At 41.9% G+C, this 20,050-nt stretch overlaps 1 protein-coding gene across 1 annotated transcript in view; it reads right to left on the minus strand.

The window, feature by feature from the left end:
* FAM227B (family with sequence similarity 227 member B) overlaps positions 1 to 20,050 on the minus strand; it is a 338,878-nt gene that overhangs the window by 7,060 nt on the left and 311,768 nt on the right. The window contains exon 11 of the mRNA XM_029574531.1: positions 8,630 to 8,690. Coding sequence (XP_029430391.1) covers positions 8,630 to 8,690 — 61 coding nt within the window. The remainder of the gene's footprint in view (positions 1 to 8,629; positions 8,691 to 20,050) is intronic.

Consider the following 20,050-nt stretch of genomic DNA (forward strand, 5'->3'; position numbering starts at 1 on the left):
TACCTCACAGTGTTGTACAGATATATATAAGAGACAGTCCTTGCGCCATGGACAAACAAGAGTCTATGGGAAGTGTATTTATCGTAGAGAAGGGAGTTAAGATTTAAAAGCAGCCTGAAAAAAGTTGAGTTTTTAGACTGGATTTGAAAATAGCTAGAGAGGGAGCATGATGCACCAACTCAGGAAGTCTAGGACAGTCATACGGCACATCAAGATGGAAAGTACAGCACAGGTAAGTACAACTTGCGCGATAGTCATCAAAGTGGTTAATGTACAACATCAAGAAGTGAAAGGCGGTCTTAAGAAAAGAGATTTAACCCCACTTTACCCCCAGACATTTTGGTGTTAATTTTACTTAAAAAATGTGCACAAACATAAGAAAATATATTAGGAGACCAAAGAATGCGATGAAGTGAGGCAACAGAACCAAGAAACAGGCATACTGATACTCTGAATAACCTTGATGATGATGTTGCTTTAAATCTAAAACTCCGCACTGTGACCAATTTAAAAAAGATGGACTGCCATCTCTTTTCAGAATTTCATGAATTTCCTCCTCAGGGATTTGGCAACAAAGCCCACAAGTATTTAAAAATTATTTTCTACTAATGTTTGTTCTGTTTCTTTCTGTCCTTTCCAAAAGAGCAAATGTTTTGGCCTACTACTCTACTTTGAAGCAGCATTTCTTCCTATAATGAGACCTACAGAAAATCTCTGCATGGGGTGCTGAGAATCGGATTTGGTTTGCACTCTCTAGGAAAGCTCGTTTTGAAGCTTTAAAGCTTTGGTTATATTTAAAGTCTGTTTAAAGCCTAGCTTTCTGAAAACCCACAATGATTTCACAGAAGGAAGACGGGAATAATGTAACACATGTATCTAAAACTGGCGCTGGTTCCATAAAACCAAGAACAATGATCCTTCCCCCCCCCCCCTAACTTTTTCAGATGTACTGGGATGGCCTATAAAACTTTATTTTATGTTCAGGTTTTTTTTATTTCTTTTGTGCATTTTTTCTTTCATCATCCTCGTTCTCCTCTTTTTGTTCCATTGTGTTAAACATATATGTATGGTGAAACCAAGTAAAATGTTTCCATGTTGTAGAGTTTATAATGTTCAAATTTTCTCTTGGAATCAACTGGAGTTAGTTTTGTTCAAGTCAAATAAAAAGCAAAGGCTCATCCATCAGACTTAGAATTGCAACATTACTAGGAGCTGTTTCAACAATAAAGTGCATGGCATGAGTCCTCCAGCCTCTCCATTTCAACTGACAGATGTTCTCAAGTGTAGGTCCTCTGAATGGCATGTTAATGGGCATGACCTTATGAGAAAGTCATATAATTTTTACAAAGCTTGCAAAAATATAAATTGGAGAGGCCAAGCTAGACTGAGTATCATAAAGTTTAACCAGTCTGATGAGGAAAGCACAGCACTAGGAAAATGCCCTCACTCTTTTACTTAATCTGCTGGATTTATGGATGGCGTCATAGCTAGGAATTTCAATTTTTTATGAAGTTAGGAGAATTTGACTAAAGCTGAATTCTGTATACTAATAGGTAATTTTGTGGAATATAAGATGCGACAGAGCATGCTGAAACCAGTATTTTAAAAAATTGATTACTTATATGACTTTAGAACAGTACTACAAGCCTTAATTTTTGCAAAATTAGACCATTGCAACTCCATCTTAACAGGATTGCCTGCTTCCACAATTAAGCCACTTCAACTGCTTCAAAATGCTGCCGCTAGATCCCTATCAAATTGCAGAAAATTTGAACACATCTCTCCAATTTTGCACCAATTACATTGGCTTCCCATCGCTTTTAGATCACAATATAAGATACTTATGCTTATTCATAAAGCATTGTACGATGATGACTCATCTTGGTTACAAAAACCACTTTATCATTGTATTTCTACTAGAAATCTTCGTTCTACAGATACTGGTTTACTCTCTATTCCCTACAGCAACAAAATGCTCAAAACAGCTACTATAAATCGAGCCCCCTCTATAATTGGTCCTACTCTATGGAACTCACATCCACCACCACCACTAAAGGACTGAACCCTCCACATCCACCTTTAGAAAAAACCTTAAAACATGGCTTTTTATCAAAGCTTTCCCCCAATAAACTCGATAGATTTCTTCCCCTTATACACGGTTTTGTTCCTTTTATTATCGATGAGATACTGAATTTTGGTTTCATAATGTTAGCTTATTATCTTATATAGTTCTATGTTTAATTTATTGATAATTATTAGTTGTTTTTTTTTTTTCCTTATTCCACACGCTGTTTTTCAACTGTTATACTGTATTAAGTCTTCAATAATATTTGTTGACAATTTGTTTCAATGTAAACCGGTGTGATATTTTGAATTGAATGTCGGTATAAAAAAGCAAATAAATAAAGTTAGCGGGATAAACATCCCATTGAATATACTCAAAGTTTTCTGGCTACATGTAGCCAGATAACTTTGGAAACTAACCCGCTATCTTTGACTATTGCTAGTTAGGCTTGCAAAATTATTCAGGTTCGGCAGCTCGAGCTCCCCACCCACACTCCAGTGATAGAAAAGAGGGCCTGCTGGTCCAGGCCTCTCCCAACATTCAAACCAAGAACAGATCTATGAACTTACCTCTGGCCCCTCCTTATCTCTCTTCCCCAACTCTCCCCATCCATCCACCACCCCTCCAAACTAAATGCATCACTGGGAGCAGCAGAACTGGATTTAAGTTGCCTGCATCCATAGGCAAGGCGGGAGGGGATTGGCTGGGTCCCCCTCTCCCAAAAAAACTTCGTTTCTCTATCTAGATGACTTTAGCAACAGCCGGGCATTTAACATGTGTCATTTTTAAAAAGGGAAAAAGATTAATGCTTAAAGCATTACGAATATTTGGCCGCAGATAATGTATTTGATACAAATCTTCAACACAGCAATATACGTTAAGCTGAATGAAACTTTCCGTCCTGCACAACTTTCTTTAGAGTTTCATAAACTCTCAAGATAATGATGCCATTGGTCTGATGTACATGTTTATTTTATATTTGTGTTCTTTAATTATGAGTTTTTTTACTGAGAACCGCTTTCAACTTTGTGATGTAGCGGCATATCAACACGATAAATAAAGTAACCTTGTTAAGATGGGGCAGTACCTAGATGGTATTAGCTAGGGGGAAAATAATGTAACTATTCAAATTAAGGCTGTAATGGAATATTGGGATTCTGGTAATACAAACGATTCGGGTTGATGTGGCACCCCTATGCCACAGAGTGTAAAGGAGATAATGTATTCGAATGTACTGGAAGTAACGTGAACTTTCCCCCCCTCAGGGAAGGCAAAGCTGCCAGAATTGCTAGAGGAAGTGAGAAGGTTCTAGCAAAAAAGGGGGTCATCTGTTGGTCAGAGAGTGCTTCATGCATCTCTTTGACTGACAGACAGTAGGGTTACAGCCTCTGTGAGCTTAGCCTAGGAGTAGGTTATAAAACGCCCGACTTTCCTGAGTCTGGGGCTGCTCCAGAGTGAAGAGACAGACAAAGGATGTGACTGTGATCCTCCTCCAGGGTTACAGGGGTGGAGTAGCAGGAGTTGGGCAGAAATTCTTACCCAGAAAGACTTTCAAAACGTATTAGTAACATAACAAAAGAGAAAAGGGTATTTCAATTGGGGTAGGAACTTATCTGGACCAGGAAGACAAACCGTGCCCAAGAGAACTTGCCACCGAGCTCAGAAGATCCTGTCTGCAAACCCAGAGGGATACTTTCCTTGAGCTGCTCAGGACACAGGACATTGTGAGTAACTAAACTGAATTAGAAATGGAAAGGAAGAGAGAGCTAGGATAGGTCTAAGAGCATTCAGGCCGATGCAATGCTGTAACACTAAAAATGTACATCCAAAGTGAACGCAATTTTTTTTTTAACATGCACGCAATCATCTCTCCTATGCACTCGATGCATTAGGCAAATGAGCAGCTGCGCTAAAAAGGACACGCTAGGGATAAATTGTGCGCCCCTAGCGCATCCATAGCATCGGGCATCAAGGAGAAGTGGATGTGCGCAGGTTAGGAAAGCAGACAATTTTACAAGTGTCCGTTTTCCTAACCTGACCGCCAGCAAGACTTTTTTTTTTTCTTTTTTTTTTACATTACTCCTTTTTTAGGTTCCTCCACAATATTAAGTCAGAGGAACTACAGAAAAGCAGTATTTTCTGCTTTTCTTTTAACCTTTGGGGCTCCTCAAGACTTAACGCCAGCTCCGGGGCTGGCGTTAATGTTTGAGAGTAAAAATGTGCACATCAGGCACACATTTATTTTTTACATAAGGGGGTAATAGCTAAGAGGCTCATCAACCTGGCATTTACATGTGATAAGCGCTATTAGCTACGCGCTGGTTTGGAAGCGCTAATCCCCTTATTGCATCAGGGGTTATGGACGCGTGTCAACCTGTGTACTAGCCTGCGTGCATGGTATTGCATCAGCCTGATCATGAGACTGACAGGAGACAACGTCAGTAAATGGAACCTACTTTGAAGAGAGAATGGTGTTAAGTGGAGTGCCACAGGGATTGGTTTTGGGGCCGGTTCTGTTCAATATCTTTGTGAGCGACATTGTAGAAGGGATAGAAGATAGTTTATTTACGGATGATACGAAGATCTGCAACAGAGTGAAGATGCCTGCAGGAGTAGAGAGAATGAAAAGTGATCTAGAAAATCTTGGTCGAAAATTTGGCCACTGGGATTCGATGCCAAGAAGTGCAGAGTCATTCATCTGGCATGTAGTAAGCCGTATGTGATGGGGGGAGGGAGACTGATGTGCATGGACTGGGAGAGGGACCTTGGATGTTAGAGTCTGGCTATCTGAAGGTGGAAAAGCATTGTGACAAGGCGATAGCTAAAGGCAGAAGAATGCTGAGCTGCACAGAGAGAGGAAGAGTCAGTAAGAAAATGAGATAATAATGCCATTGTAGAGTTCCTTGGTGAGGCCTCACACGAAGTATTGTGTTAAGTTCTGGAGCCCATATCTCAAAAAGGATAGAGACAGGATGGAGGTGCGGTCCAAAGAAGGGCGACCAAAATGGCGTGGGGTCTGTATTGGAAGACTTGTGAGGAGAGGCTGAAGAATCTGAATATGTACAACCTGGAAGAGAGGAGGTGAGGGGAGAGACCTTCAGTTACCTAAAAGGTAAAGATGAAAGCAGTAAACAAATTAAAAAGGCATGGGATAAACACTGTGGATCCTTAAAGGCTGGAGGTGGAATGAAGAAAAGGAGGCAAGGAGCGGCAGAAAGCATGGGGAACACAACCCTCAACCAATTAGCTTACATGATTTTTGATACAATCTCAACATTGCTCTCCGCTTTGATGGCACGGGGTAGGGGGATGGGGTAAAGGGGAATTGGATTCAGACGACAGCCAGTGCTGGGCCCTGACTTTTATGGTCCGGGGTATTGATATGCAGACATTAGGGGAAAAAGCACAGGACTGCTTCTACATCCAAGTGCAAAAGCAATGTGTATTCAAACAGCATTGTCTGAATTACGAAGAAGCCTGCTCACCCTGTAAAAATTTTGCTAGCGGTAATTTTGTTATGGGTTTGACAGTTGCTTGGTTTTGGTTGTTAATATCACTACCCTTAACAAAAGGCTTTGGGGTAACCTCAATGGAGAGGCAGTTACTACCCTTAATAGAAACATGGGTAACTGCCAAGTTAGGCCAGCGCGCGCTGAGCGGATTTTAAAAGCTGCCTGCATACGCGCTTGTCTCCCACTGTGTACATAAATGAAAAGTACCAAAAAGGGGCGGGGCGTGGGTATGGGCGGGACATTGAAATACTTTACTTCTGCTATGGAAGATGTGTAAGTAATAAGATAAAGGCAAACAAACTGAATGGCGGGGTTTTAAGTGTGCGTGCATGTGTTATAAAATGGCCGCATCCCTGGCAGTGAGCAGACGAATGTGCCCACATGTGCGCTTGATTAAAAGTTACCATCTTAGTATCCTATCAAAAACTGTTCCTTAATAACTTTACTTGAAAATGCAATACTATAAAAAAAAACTTTTCTTAAGGGGCACATAAAGACAGCAATTTTGTGTGCATTTCCCTCAGGTAAAAATATGTTTACACATGAAAACACCCTTCTGAACATTGCCCAGTCTCTGTATTTTTGCCCACTGGGAGAAGTGCATGCATTTCCTTACAGTGTGTGTATATATATATATATATATATATATATGCAATTGGCAAAGTAAGCATGCTGTGTAACAGAGTGCCATATGTTCAACTACAGATAAAATGGTAATTTGCAAGGACAGAGGGAGGTCTTGTCAACTTGTAAACACCCTTTTCCCCATCATTTTTGATGGGCCCTTATCCAAGTTATTATTTTAAACAAGAGGAAAGACAACCTGAAAAATTGTAACAATGGCCCTAGGAAAGATGGAATTAGGCTCTGTCCCTCAGAAAGCCTGAGGGAAACAGACTGTTGAAACCTATGATCGTGCCAGGAGGCTGCATCCAAACTGCACATTGCAGCTGTGCAATTCTCCTCCGTGAAGGTAGATTGCAGATGGGTGAAATATGCCACCCTGGTTCTAACATTATGGGCCTTGACATGCTGGTGTCTGCCTGAGCATGACAGAAGGAGATAAAATCTGCTATCCAATTAGAAATGGTGCACTTTGTCACTGCATTTCCAGGTTTGTTGGGGTGAAAAGAAACAAAACTTGGGTGGGCTTTCTATGTAGAAGGCAACAGCTCTATTGCAACTCAAGGAATGAATAGCCTTTTCACATTTATGCACACGCAGCCTCAGGCAAAATGTTGGCAGTATAATTGGTTAAGGTGGAAATCTGACACCATCTTAGGCAGGAACATAGGATGCATGCAAAGTATCAGCCTATTATGATGAAATTTGGTATAAAGTGGACAAGTGACTACCGAGGCTGGCATCAAAGACTCTACAGGTTGAAATGACTGCCACCAAAAAGCAACCTTCCAGTTCTGGTATTGAGCCCACAGAGTGTAAAGACTCAAAGGAGCTTTCATCAGCTCGGTAAGAACCATGTTTAAACTGATGGGAGACCACAAATGAAGCAAGCTGCACACAAATTTGACAACTACAGGCTGTAGAAACATGGGATCTGCTGCCACATGTTGATGATGTCAACTGTACTAATGCGAACCCTAACAGAGCTGTTTTTAAGGCCAGACTCCAAAAGATGTAGTAAATATTCAAGCAATTTTTGTTTGGGGCAACAGTAGGGATCTAGGCCCTTGCCTTCACACCTCCATTTAAAGCCATAATATCTCATGATGGATTTCTTTCTAGAAGCCAGAAGGATTTGAGACACCTTATCGGAGAAACTGAGGAATCAAATTATATCTCCCTCAACATCCAGGCTGTGAGGGCTACAAACTGGATGTCGGGTTTGGGCAACGATCCCTGGTTCTACGTGATTAGAGCTGGAAAAAGTTATTAAACGCCGTATTGAAATGTAAGGGATGGTACAGTTTTTGTATGGGTTGTGGTACTGCTTACATACATGGAAATAATATGCATTGTACCTGGGTGCTAGGTAATCCCACATTAACGTATGTTAAATGTGGGCATTAACATGAACACCGATTAATTAATTGACATCTAATGCTTAGGCTCCATGATGACAGTGCTCTGGTTTTACATCTATTAGAAGGAAGTAGGGTCTTTTGTGGAAAGAAAAGATTAACAGATTCCTTTCACAGGCATTCTGAATTGTAACTTATGGGGTCCAAATAAGAACATAAGGCTTGCTATATTGGGTCAGACCAAAGGTCCATCATTCCCGGTATCCTGTTTCCATCCAACAGTGGCCAAGGATCCCAAGCTGCTTATCCCAAGCATAAGCTGTGAATTTCTGCAAATTCACCTTAATAATGATTTATGGACTTTTCCTCCTGGAGGATTCAGCTGCAGAAATCACAAAACGTTTGGTGTATGATGGTTGCTGATACTAAAGACATATTAAAAAGACTTGTGTTTCAGTCACTTAGATCTTACGTTTAAGATTCCAGGTACTGTAATTGCAGCCTTTTTATTTTTTGGTTATATAATTAGTATTACTATGGGGTAATTTTCAAAAGGATTTACATCCTTAAAACTGAGTTTAACGTGTGTAAGGAGTCTTTTGAAAATTATACAATATATGCTAATTTATGCTCATAATCCTTTTGAAAATTACCTCCAGTATGTTAAAGAGCATAGTAGTAGTCTCCTTTTAGATGAGTTAAGGTTATTTCTATTTTACCCTTAATATCCCCACCTTTTCAGTTGAACAAGACTGTCCAAAGCGGCTTACAAAATAATTCAATACAATACATAAATTACAAAGAAGCATAACAAGCATATCAAACGCAATAGCAAAATCAGCATATGCCATGCAATAACAAATGTTCATTAAATGGCAAGTGCATATAAAAACTCTTGCGAACTACATAAAATTAAATTAATACAAAAATATATATTTACGATGCCATTCAGTTTAATTAGGTTTTTAATTCATGTTTTCTATTTGCTATCATGGTAGCTATTTTTAAAAACAACTTGATGAATTGAAAACTACAGGAACTTGTAATTGGATAAAAATATAAAATCATACCAGTTTATTAAGTAATACTTTACTTTGCAGCAAGTTATCAGGGATGCTCGTTTTCATTCTGCTAACAAAAAAAATGTACAGTATTATGCTTGGATTTTTCAGCACAAAGTAAATGCTGTAAATAGAAAATTTTAGTAATATTATCTGTAGTAAATAACTTTTACTGCAATTGTCATGTGCATCATGATTATGGCAACTGTATTTGGGCCTATTTTACATTTCATCTTTAAGGTAAGCTTTGTTATGCATTAATTTAAAGTTCTTTTAATTTGCCTTTCCATAAGAATACCCAAGGTGAGGAACAATGCCAGCAAAATACATGCAAATATAAAACAATATACAGCTCTAATACAACAATAAAATAACTCTACAAGTAACTCTATATATTCTTGTAATAGCTTGATTATATTTTGAACAATTCACAGATTTTAACAGAGAAAAATGTTTAGAAAACAATATCCTGAAAGGTTTGAAGCTAAGAAACTTCTATTTTTTATTATTAATTATAGTAAAATATATTTAGATTTGTATACTTACAAGGTAACTATCCTATCATCATCTACTTTTTAAATAGATCACTTTTCTTCTGGTATAGATTGTACACCCTCTGGGGACAGGGAAATTACCACAGTACATGAATGCAATCTGCTTTGAAGTGCCACAAAGCAGAATAATACTAAAAAAAAAATGTGCACGCTAATAATTTTCTGTCTCAAGATTCCAAAATTGGCTTCTGTTTAGGACACAATTAAGTACAAACATCTCTGGACTGTTGCCTCCTATGGGAAGCTGCAGACTGCATTTAAAAGGGTACTTCATGTTGACGTGCACCTCGCAATAGAGTCAGTGGTTTGAAGGCTTTTTAAAGCTTATGAAATTATCTGGAAATGGATTTCTAAAAAGGTTGCCACGCTAAAACTTAATGCTCTGTGGGTCTTGGCCAGCTGATAGCTACTGCTGCAACTGGACCCATCTTGAAGTGCCCCATAGAAGCTTCATTGTAGGAAAATGAGGAAACTCATAAGCTATTATTTCATAATTAATTTTATAAGCCGTTATTGTGTAGTACCTGATTGCACAGTAATAACAAAAGATGACAGAAAACTGCTGAATTTGTTAAAAGGGGAATTTCAGCATGATGATGATGGAGTGCCATCTTTGATACAAAGGTTGGCAGCTATGCTGTGCCTGTTCTCTCAGTACCGGTGTACCTTTTTAAAAAGCCTAATCTAGTTCTTTCTTCACTCTCAGGTCGATACTGTAAGACCGCGGGAGAGCGGACGAACGCCCGCTCTCCCGGCGCGCGCACCGGCCCTTTGCCGGTGCGGGCGATTCAGTATTTAAATGAGGTGACGCGGGAAAAACGGGGAAAAGGAGGCGCTAGGGACACTAGCGCGTCCCTAGCGCCTCCTTTTTGTCAGGAGCGGCGGCTGTCAGCGGGTTTGACAGCCGACGCTCAATTTTGCCGGCGTCGGTTCTCGAGCCCACTGACAGCCACGGGCTCGGAAACCGGACGCCGGCAAAATTGAGCGTCCGGTTTTCGGCCCGACAGCCTCGGGCCGAATTCAAATTTATTTATTTATTTTTTTTACTTTTTTTTTACTTTTGGGGACCTCCGACTTAATATCGCTATGATATTAAGTCGGAGGGGGCACAGAAAAGCAGTTTTTACTGCTTTTCTGTGCACTTTCCTGGCGCCGGAAGAAATTAGCGCCGACCTTTGGGTCGGCGCTAATTTCTTAGAGTAAAATGTGCGGCTTGGCTGCACATTTTACTTACTGGATCCCGCGCGCATACCTAATAGGGCCATCAACATGCATTTGCATGTTGAGGGCGCTATTAGGTGCCGCGGGTGGGCCGCGTGTTTTCCTCCCCTTACTGAATAAGGGGTAAGGGAAAACACGCGTCCAGAGCAGGCTGACAGTGCGCTCCGACGGAGCACACTTTACTGTATCGACCTGTCTATTAGGGCTAAACCGCATTTATTTATTTATTTATTTAAAACTTCTATTCTGCTGCTTCCTAGTGTCTGTTCAGCACTGATCACAATAGAACATTCATAAAAACATCACAAAACAACAAAATCATTACAAATTTAAAACAAACATTAAAGAACAACAAAAACAGAATCAATCCACTTTATCCGAAAGCCTGTTCAAAAAAAACACACTCTTCAAGGCTTTTCTAAACATTTCTAAATCCCACTGCTCGTGAGGCCTAGCTGACAATTTATTCCATTCAACTGCTGCAACTGAAGAAAACACTCTAGCCTTTGTTTGCACCCATTTATGCCTGCTTATTGACCAGAGGAATAACCAGTAAGTGAGCACCCTCTGACCTGGGATGTAAATAAGATTTCTCATCACTATCCTGTTTAATTTACCTTTACTTCATTTCTATTCCAGCTTTTTTTTGACCAGGCAGTTTCCTCCTGCATCTTTCAGCTTCCAGCTCAGTCAGACATAGAGATGGGATCCATGATTGACTAATTCTGGGGGATTTTCCCCTCTTTTATATGCCTCCATCCCCCCACCAATGTACCTAAGTCTGGTCACCGCATTGGCATTCCTCAGCCAGGTGCCATGCACCAGGGCTCCTTCAGGAACCCTGGGCCCTAAATCAGGCTCCCAGGTGTCACCCTGGAGTGATGACCACGATTCCCTCTCCCTGGTGGGCTGTGAGCAATGCCTCCGCAGCATTCCCAGACAATATGCAGAGTGGAAGACCTCACTTGGATATTGATTTGAAGACTGGCCCAGTTCTGCATTTAATACACCATAATTAGGGACCTTTGGGGTCATTTATCAAAATGCTATATGGCGTTTTTGCATGCATTAAGGCGTTTTCACATGCAAAAAACACCTTTAACACATGCGAAAACGTCATTAATGTGTGCGAAAGCACCATAACGCATGGTGCAATGCAAATGAGAAAAAGGGGAGGGTATTAGGGTGGGATTTTTGGCCAAGTGGGCTGGGTTCACAGTTTTGTGAAGCTGTATCACACAGCTTTAGCGGCCCTCCTACCACTACTGGGGGGGGGAAGAGAGGTAGAGAGTCCATCAAGCTAGCTTGAGAGAACATTGCACAAATCTCATCTTTGGGTGAGTTTCCTCTCTCCGAAGGTCATAAAATCTTCACAAGAGGCCACTGTTCTGTTCATACGTCTCACTTTGAATGTCAAAGTGGTGCCTAACACCTACACTAATACCTAAACCTCACCTCGAGTGACTAGGTGGCCTCCCATAGAGATATAAATACCTATCTAGTGTGAGGGCATTATGGCTAGGCGCTCTCTCCCCCCCCCCCAGTGCTGGTAGGAGGGCCCAGATAGCTAGGCTGGCTCTCCAGGAACTCAACATGGTCCCCCCATGGTTGTATGTAGGAAATACAACAATTCTGACACTTATAGCAAAGTGCAAAAAAGTTATTGCACTTTCCCACCCATCGAATACAGGATAAAATACAAGGCCTTATGTACCATACACAAACTAATATATGATAAAGAAGCAGACTGGCTAAACACAGCCTTACGAGTACACGTTCCACAAAGAAACCTCCGCTCAGCAAACAAAGCACTACTAACAATCCCTTCAGTAAAGTCAGCAAAATTAATCCAAGTGAGAGAAAGGGCTTTATCATTGGCTGGGCCCATACTATGGAACACGATGCCCCCCGAACTCAGATTACAGAATAATCTCAAAACTTTTAAGAAAAATTTAAAAACATGGCTCTTTAAAAAAGCCTTCACTAAAGAGTGTGGAGGGTAGAGAATGAAAGTACAGAGTAATGCAGATGAGAATGAATTTACTCAATCCTACATTTAAGAAGTAATATTCAAAGCGATAGTAACTCAATAATATACCTGGACTTGACCAACATTACTCAAATAATGATTTTATTTATGAAATTGTAACCGAACTTTATTGGCACCTGTTAGAATGTACGATATCCTAGATTTACTAACCTTAGTCTATGTGCCTATTTGTAAACCGTTGCGATGGTATATAACTTAGCAACGGTATAGAAAAGTTTTTAAATAAATAAATAAATAAATAAATAAATATTGCAATTTGCGCTTCGCACAGGAATTAGCACAAATTGCGATAAACTGCCTATTACCATAAAACACACACCTTTTCCTATCGCATGCGGTATTTAGTGCATTTTGATAAATCCAGGCCTTTGTTTGCAGTTTTTATTTTATTTTGCCTAGGAATTTCAATGTTAGAACAAAAACGAAATCAGTGGAAAAATGACTTTTCCACTGATTTTTCTCCTGTGTGTTATAGCAGAGTCATTTTTTTACTTATTTCTTTTGTTATTTTCTTTGAAGTTCCCAGGCAAAATAAAAACAGAAAACGAAGGGCTGTAACCATAATATAGTAACACATTAAAAAGAGAATTATGCAAACTTTCAAAGAGCTGCACTGGTAGCATATATGCATGTACGTGGAGGTTTACTATAGTATTTTATAAAACATGCGTATGATATATGTACATATTATAAAATATGTGTTACCCCACAACATAAGCGCGTATGAAGGCATATACGTGAATGCATACAGTGCAATGCAGTGAATGTATACTTTACCTACCTATTTAAAAAATGTGTATATATTTTATACACAAAAATAAAGTAAACTTATCTGCATAAGTCTTGATTTATGCGCGTAAGTTGGTGCATTTTTCATCGATGAAATTACTGGTTTTACCAATTAATTCACCAGTTTGACCAGTCCTGCTGTAGCTCATCGAGATTCTCCTGGTTCTTCAGTTTGAAACACCCAGTTCACCCAAACCTCCCACCCAGTTAGTACTACACAATAAATACATTTAATATCATGCCACATAATTAGCAGTAATCTTCAAGTAAGTTAGAAAATAGCAACTTACATGTATAACTGTTGGCCCCTACCAGGAATATCCTTAGACCACAGCTTTTTTACATGCGTGTGTGTGTGTGTGAAAATGGACTTTTATAAAATATGGAATACACAAGTAGAGGCCACTTGTGTGCATATATGCTAATTTTTATGCATGTAACACTTTGAAAATTCACCTTTAAGAATGGTGCAGAGCTAGTACAGCCCACTTATATAATTATATACCTGGTAAAATGTATCCAATGTGAATCAAGATATACTGTATATACAATAAACATTTTAAATAAATATCTAGTGCACAAAAGATAGAAGCCAATAAAATAACTTTTGCAAGATTTACCCCAGCAAAATTACCCCACACAAGTTACACTTGCTATTTGTTGCAACAAAATCCCTGAAAATGTATGCGTATGTGATCTAATTTTATAAAGTATGTGCAAATTCCTTCCCAATTCCACCCCCAGGAACATCTTCACTCAGTCCGGGTAAATTTCCGTGTGAATACGGCATATGCACATAACTGTGATAACTGTAACTTGCCTCCGTCTTCCAACCTGTTTATTGCCCCCCCCCCCCCACCCTAGCCATCATAACCCTCCCTTTCCACTTGACCTGCAAAAGAACTCTATATCACACCACTATTTGAGAAAGACCATCTTTATTGGATGCATATGGCCGCAGCATAGGTCAATTGCTTAAACAATTCAATCACTGAATATAAAAAAATACACCATCTTCCCAAATACCTATGGGGTGACCAAGCTCTTGCCTGCTGAATTTCAGTTCATAAACACTCAGAAAGCATCACATTGCAGCAGGATTGGCCATACCATAAAACTGCCTTTACAACTTTTCCCTATTCAGGACGCCTTGCCCCTAAAGTTATCTTGCAATCTGGTGTACCCCCAGCTTCAACCCCTTCTCCCCAAGCCTCACCCTGGGATCCAAAGGCAGAGAACTGCCCTGGTTGTGGTCTCCCCACCCCTATTTGGGGGTTGATTTGCTTATTAAGTTCCCCCACATATGAGCAAGCAATTTTGTAAAAGGCCACCTTTGCATATAAAGCACCAGTATACAGACAAAGCTCATCCTCATTCAGGGGTAGATTTTCAAAGGGGTACACGCGTACCCCCCGAAAACCTACCCCAAACCCCCCCTGCGCGCGCCAAGCCTATTTTGCATAGGCTTGGCGGCGCGCGCAAGCCCCGGAACGCGCGTAAGTCCTGGGGCTTGCATGGAGGGGCGTGTCGGGGGTGTGCCGGGAGTGACGCGGCGTTTTGGGAGCGTATTACGAGTGATGCGGCGTTCGGGGGCGGTGCCGCGGGCGTGGTTTCGGCCCGGGGGCATTCCGGGGGCATGGCCGCGGCCTCCGGACTAGCCCCCGGACCTGAACATGGAGCGCGGCAGCTGGCCCGGTGTGCGCAAAGGTAGGGGGGGGGTTTAGATAGGGCCGGGGGGATGGGTTAGGTAGGGGAAGGGAAGGAAAGGTGCGGGGGGGTGGAAGGAAAGTTCCCTCCGAGGCCGCTCCGATTTTGGAGCGGCCTTGGAGGGAATGGAGGCAGGCTGCGCGGCTCAGCGCGCGCAGGCTGCTGATTTTGGGCAGACTTGCGCGCGCCGACCCCGGATTTTAATGGCTACGTGCATATCTATTGAAATCCCGCGTACTCTTGTTCGCGCCTGGTGTGCGAACAAAAGTACGTGTGTGCGCAGATTTATAAAATCTGCCCCTCAGTGTTGCTAGAATAATAGCTGTTTCTTCTATAGAAATACTTATCAGTCTCTACCTAACAGTATTTTTTCAAGGCAAGTAGGATTACTAGTCACACATATGAATGACATCATCTGATGGTGCCATCAGATGATATCACCCATGAATGATCACTTTGCACCCGAGTGATCCTATATTGTGATTATTTGGTTTACACAATGATTGGAGTGATTGGAGAAGAGCTGTGGTGGTTCCGCTTCACAAGAGTGGGAACAGAGAGGAGGCTGGTAACTACAGACCGGTTAGCCTCACTTCAGTGGTGAGAAAAGTAATGGAGTCACTGTTGAAAGAGAGAATAGTGAACTATCTACAGTCGGGAGAATTGCTGGACCAGAGGCAGCATGGATTCACCAGGGGAAGATCCTGTCAGACAAATCTGATTGACTTTTTTGACTGGGTAACCAAGGAATTGGATCAAGGAAGAGCACTCGATGTCATCTACTTGGATTTCAGCAAAGCTTTTGATACGGTCCCGCACAGGAGACTGGTGAATAAAATGAGAAACTTAGGAGTGAGTGCCGAGGTGGTGACCTGGATTGCAAACTGGTTGACGGACAGAAGACAATGTGTGATGGTAAATGGAGCTCTCTCTGAAGAGAGGGATGTTTTAAGTGGTGTACCACATGGATCGGTGTTGGGACCGGTCCTGTTCAATATATTTGTGAGCGACATTGCGGACGGGATAGAAGGTAAGGTTTGTCTTTTTGCGGATGACACTAAGATCTGCAACAGAGTGGACACGCCGGAAGGAGTGGAGAGAATGAGACGGGATTTAAGGAACCTGGAAGAGTGGTCGAAGATATGGCAGCTGAGATTCAATGCCAAGAAGTGCAGAGTCATGCATATGGGGAGTGGAAATCCGAATGAACTGTATTCAATGGGGGGAGAAGGGCTGATGTGCACGGAGCAGGAGAGAGACCTTGGGGTGATAGTGTCTAACGATATGAAGTCTGCGAAACAATGCGACAAGGCGATAGCAAAAGCCAGAAGAATGCTGGGCTGCATAGAGAGAGGAATATCGAGTAAGAAAAGGGAAGTGATTATCCCCTTGTACAGGTCCTTGGTGAGGCCTCACCTGGAGTACTGTGTTCAGTTCTGGATACCGTATCTACAAAGAGACAAGGACAAGATGGAGGCGGTACAGAGAAGGGCGACCAGGAAGGTGGAGGGTCTTCATCGGATGACATACGAGGAGAGATTGAACAATCTAAATATGTACTCCCTGGAGGAAAGGAGGAGCAGGGGTGATATGATTCAGACTTTCAGATACTTGAAAAACTTTAATGATCCAAAGACAACACAAACCTTTTCCATCAGAAAAAAATCAGCAGAACCAGAGGTCACGGGCTGAGGCTCCAGGGAGGAAGACTAAGAACCAATGTCAGGAAGTATTTCTTCACGGAAAGGGTGGTGGATGCCTGGAATGCCCTTCCGGAGGAAGTGGTAAAGTCTAAAACTGTGAACGACTTCAAAGGGGCGTGGGATAAACACTGTGGATCCATCAAGTCTAGAGGGCGTGAATAAAGAGAACATAAGAACATAAGAAATTGCCATGCTGGGTCAGACCAAGGGTCCATCAAGCCCAGCATCCTGTTTCCAACAGAGGCCAAAACCAGGCCACAAGAACCTGGCAATTACCCAAACACTAAGAAGATCCCATGCTACTGATGCAATTAATAGCAGTGGCTATTCCCTAAGTATAATTGATTAATAGCCATTAATGGACTTTTCCTCCAAGAATTTATCCAAACCTTTTTTGAACCCAGCTACACTAACTGCACTAACCACATCCTCTGGCAACAAATTCCAGAGCTTTATTGTGCGTTGAGTGAAAAAGAATTTTCACCGATTAGAGGAGAGGCATTCAAACACTGCACGGAGCGGGATGCCAGTGGCCAGCAGTTGGTGTTCCACCTTCACGGAGCGGAAGGATGGAGGGCTGCTATCTCCAAAAAAAACAAAAAAACAAACAAAAAAATAAAAACAGGGGTGGGTAAGAGTATGGGGTAAGGGTGTGGCCTGCTTGTTACAGCAGTTGCTACCCCTAATTAAGCTGGACGTTCACTTGGATGCAGATACGGTGCTGCTCTCTAAATTGGTGGTGGGGTGGAGGGGAATTAGGGCTGGAGGGTACTGGAAGCCAATAGTAACAGGTGGGAGAGAAAAAAAAAGGGGAAAAAAATGGATAAAGTGCGTAGCTTGCTGGGCAGACTAGATGGGCCGTTTGGTCTTCTTCTGCCGTCATTTCTATGTTTCTATGTTTCTATTTGTTTATTTTAGATGGCAAAACACTGGACTAACTGGATATGCACATTTTTTGTGTACTCTCTGGTTGCCATACTGTTATCTCCAGGGCTATATTTTCAAAACATTTAGCAATTATGATTCCCAAAAAACTGTTATAACTTGTGTTCTACAACCTTGCCAATTTAAAGCTATTACAGCTTCCCTCATACATTGGGATGTGCAGCGAGAGGCCCAACTTGAGAACCTCCAGGTTCATCCACACTGAAGGGGTGCCCTTATCTCAGGGGTTACAAAGTTCTGGCAGGATTATAGTTGATAGTTAATCCCACTGGCTTTGGAGGACCTACTGAAAGCCCACATGTGCAGATGAGCCAAAGGAAATACATCATGAACTGCTACAGTCATATGTCCTACAAGGACTGGGGCTGATCTCGCTGGCAGTCAGTCTCACTGTAGAAAAGAGTCCGGTTGGCCTATCAGTAATGTGGCTCTTTCGTCTAGAAGAAATGCTTTCTCCTTGACTGAGTTTATAGACATATCACCTGGATCCTATAGGATAGGTCAGGTTGGACTTGGGGAACTTAACCAGGAACCCCAGAGATTAGAGAAGCTGAATGGTCACTTAAGGGGACTCACAAAACTCCTTTCGGAGATGGACATGTCATCAACCAATCTGCTACATAAGTGAATATGCAGACTCCCTGTCAATGCAGATGTGCAGACACTACTACAAGGTATTTTGTGAATACTCTTGGGGTCGCTGGGATGCCAAAAGAAAGCACCTTATACTGGTAGTGTACATACTTCACCACAAACCTGAGGAATTTCCAGTTGGAGGGATGAATGGGAATGTGGACATAAGTGCCTTTCAGGTCTGGAGCACATATCCATTCCCCTAGTTGATGAAGGGAAGAATTGTCTGGAGTGAGTTCATCTTGAACTTCTCCCAAACCAACAGTTTGTTCACCCCTTGCAAGTCCAGAATAGGTCTCAATCCCCCAACATCTTGGGAATCAGAAAATACCAGGAGTAGAACCCTTTTTCATACTCCCAAGATGAAACAAGCTTGATCATTTATTGTTGCAGGAGTGACTATATTTCCAGATTCAGCTAGGCAGATTGAGAGTGGGAGCTGAAGATTGAAACCCGTTGGATTGAAGGAGGGTGAGAAAAATGTAAATGGTAAGAAGACCCTACAATTTCCAGGATCCACTGGCCCTTGGTGACACCCATCCATTTTGTAAAGAAGGACTTTTCTCTCCACCCCCACTAGAAAAAGCAGGGAGGCAGTCCTCAAGAATGTCAAAAATTGTTCCTGGGCTTAGGCTGCAATTGCTGTTGAGTCTTTGGCTGATGCTTTTCCCTCTGCTGGCTTCTAATGGGCAGCTGCTGATGTTGAACAATGAGAGGTACCTGAGGGCACTGAAAAGAGCAGAAGGGTCATCTGGAAGAATGGACACTTGTAGGAAAAGTACTGTCATTGGGCTGGGGTTAGCTGGTCCCTTGCTACAACTGATGACTGTAGGGTAGATTGATGCACCTTAATAAGAGCCACCATCTCCGTCAACCTGGTGCTAAACAAGCTGTCCCCAACACAGGGAACATCTACCAGATGATCATGCCCATCTTTATGAAAGCAATTCATTCTCAACCACATAAAATTTCAAGCTCTGATGGAAGTGGCCGAAGTCCTGGCCATGATGTCAACTACTACATAAATGGAGTGGATCAGATGCTTTTCACATTCCTCTATACCCTCTACAGCAAAACTCAGCACTGGGTCTGACTAGAAGAGGTGGCTTGGCATGGATAGCACTGAGCTAACTCTTCTATCTGGACCTAGTGTCATCCATCTCATTGATGCGCAGCTCCTCCATGGTGAATCCTGTTAAGGCCCTATTCTTGTTGAGGTGGAGCATCACAGCGCCAAAGAGCATAACCCCTGCTCTGATACAGAAGGAAGTGTTTCCTGTGCCATCCATCAGATATGGCCCTGATCAACAGGAAGTCTTGACACATCTAGCATGGAGTGTCTCGGAGCCAGCTGCAGCTACAGCTATCATTACAGTCCCAAGTTCCCACTAGGTGCTATGGTGTTCTTAGTGAAGAGTAGCTGATCTGGGTCTCAACCAGCATGATACTTATGTCAGAAAAGGGTCGAGGTCAGCTTCACTCCAAAGAGGATCATGCAAATGGTGCAGACTTCAGCACCAAGGGAGAAGGTCCCAGAGGGGATCCCTCACACCTTTGCTGTTTTTGTTTTTTTAGACGTGATTGTTCACCTTTCGAAAGGAGCTCAAGGAACAGCAGAAAATTCTCTGCCCTATACAGTTTAAAATTTAAGGGGCTCTTTTACTAAAGGTTTTCTCCCATTTTGTGTCTATGGGAAAAATGCTTAGTAAATTGGGCCCTAAGTTTGTACCTGAAGTAAAAGAAATTAAATGACTTAGTAAAGGTCATAAGGAGCAGAATTTGAACCCTGGCTTTCCTATTCTCAGTCTGCTGCTCTATCCACACCTTG

The sequence above is a fragment of the Rhinatrema bivittatum genome, chromosome 13, assembly GCF_901001135.1.
Source record: "Rhinatrema bivittatum chromosome 13, aRhiBiv1.1, whole genome shotgun sequence".
NCBI classification, from domain to species: domain Eukaryota; kingdom Metazoa; phylum Chordata; class Amphibia; order Gymnophiona; family Rhinatrematidae; genus Rhinatrema; species Rhinatrema bivittatum.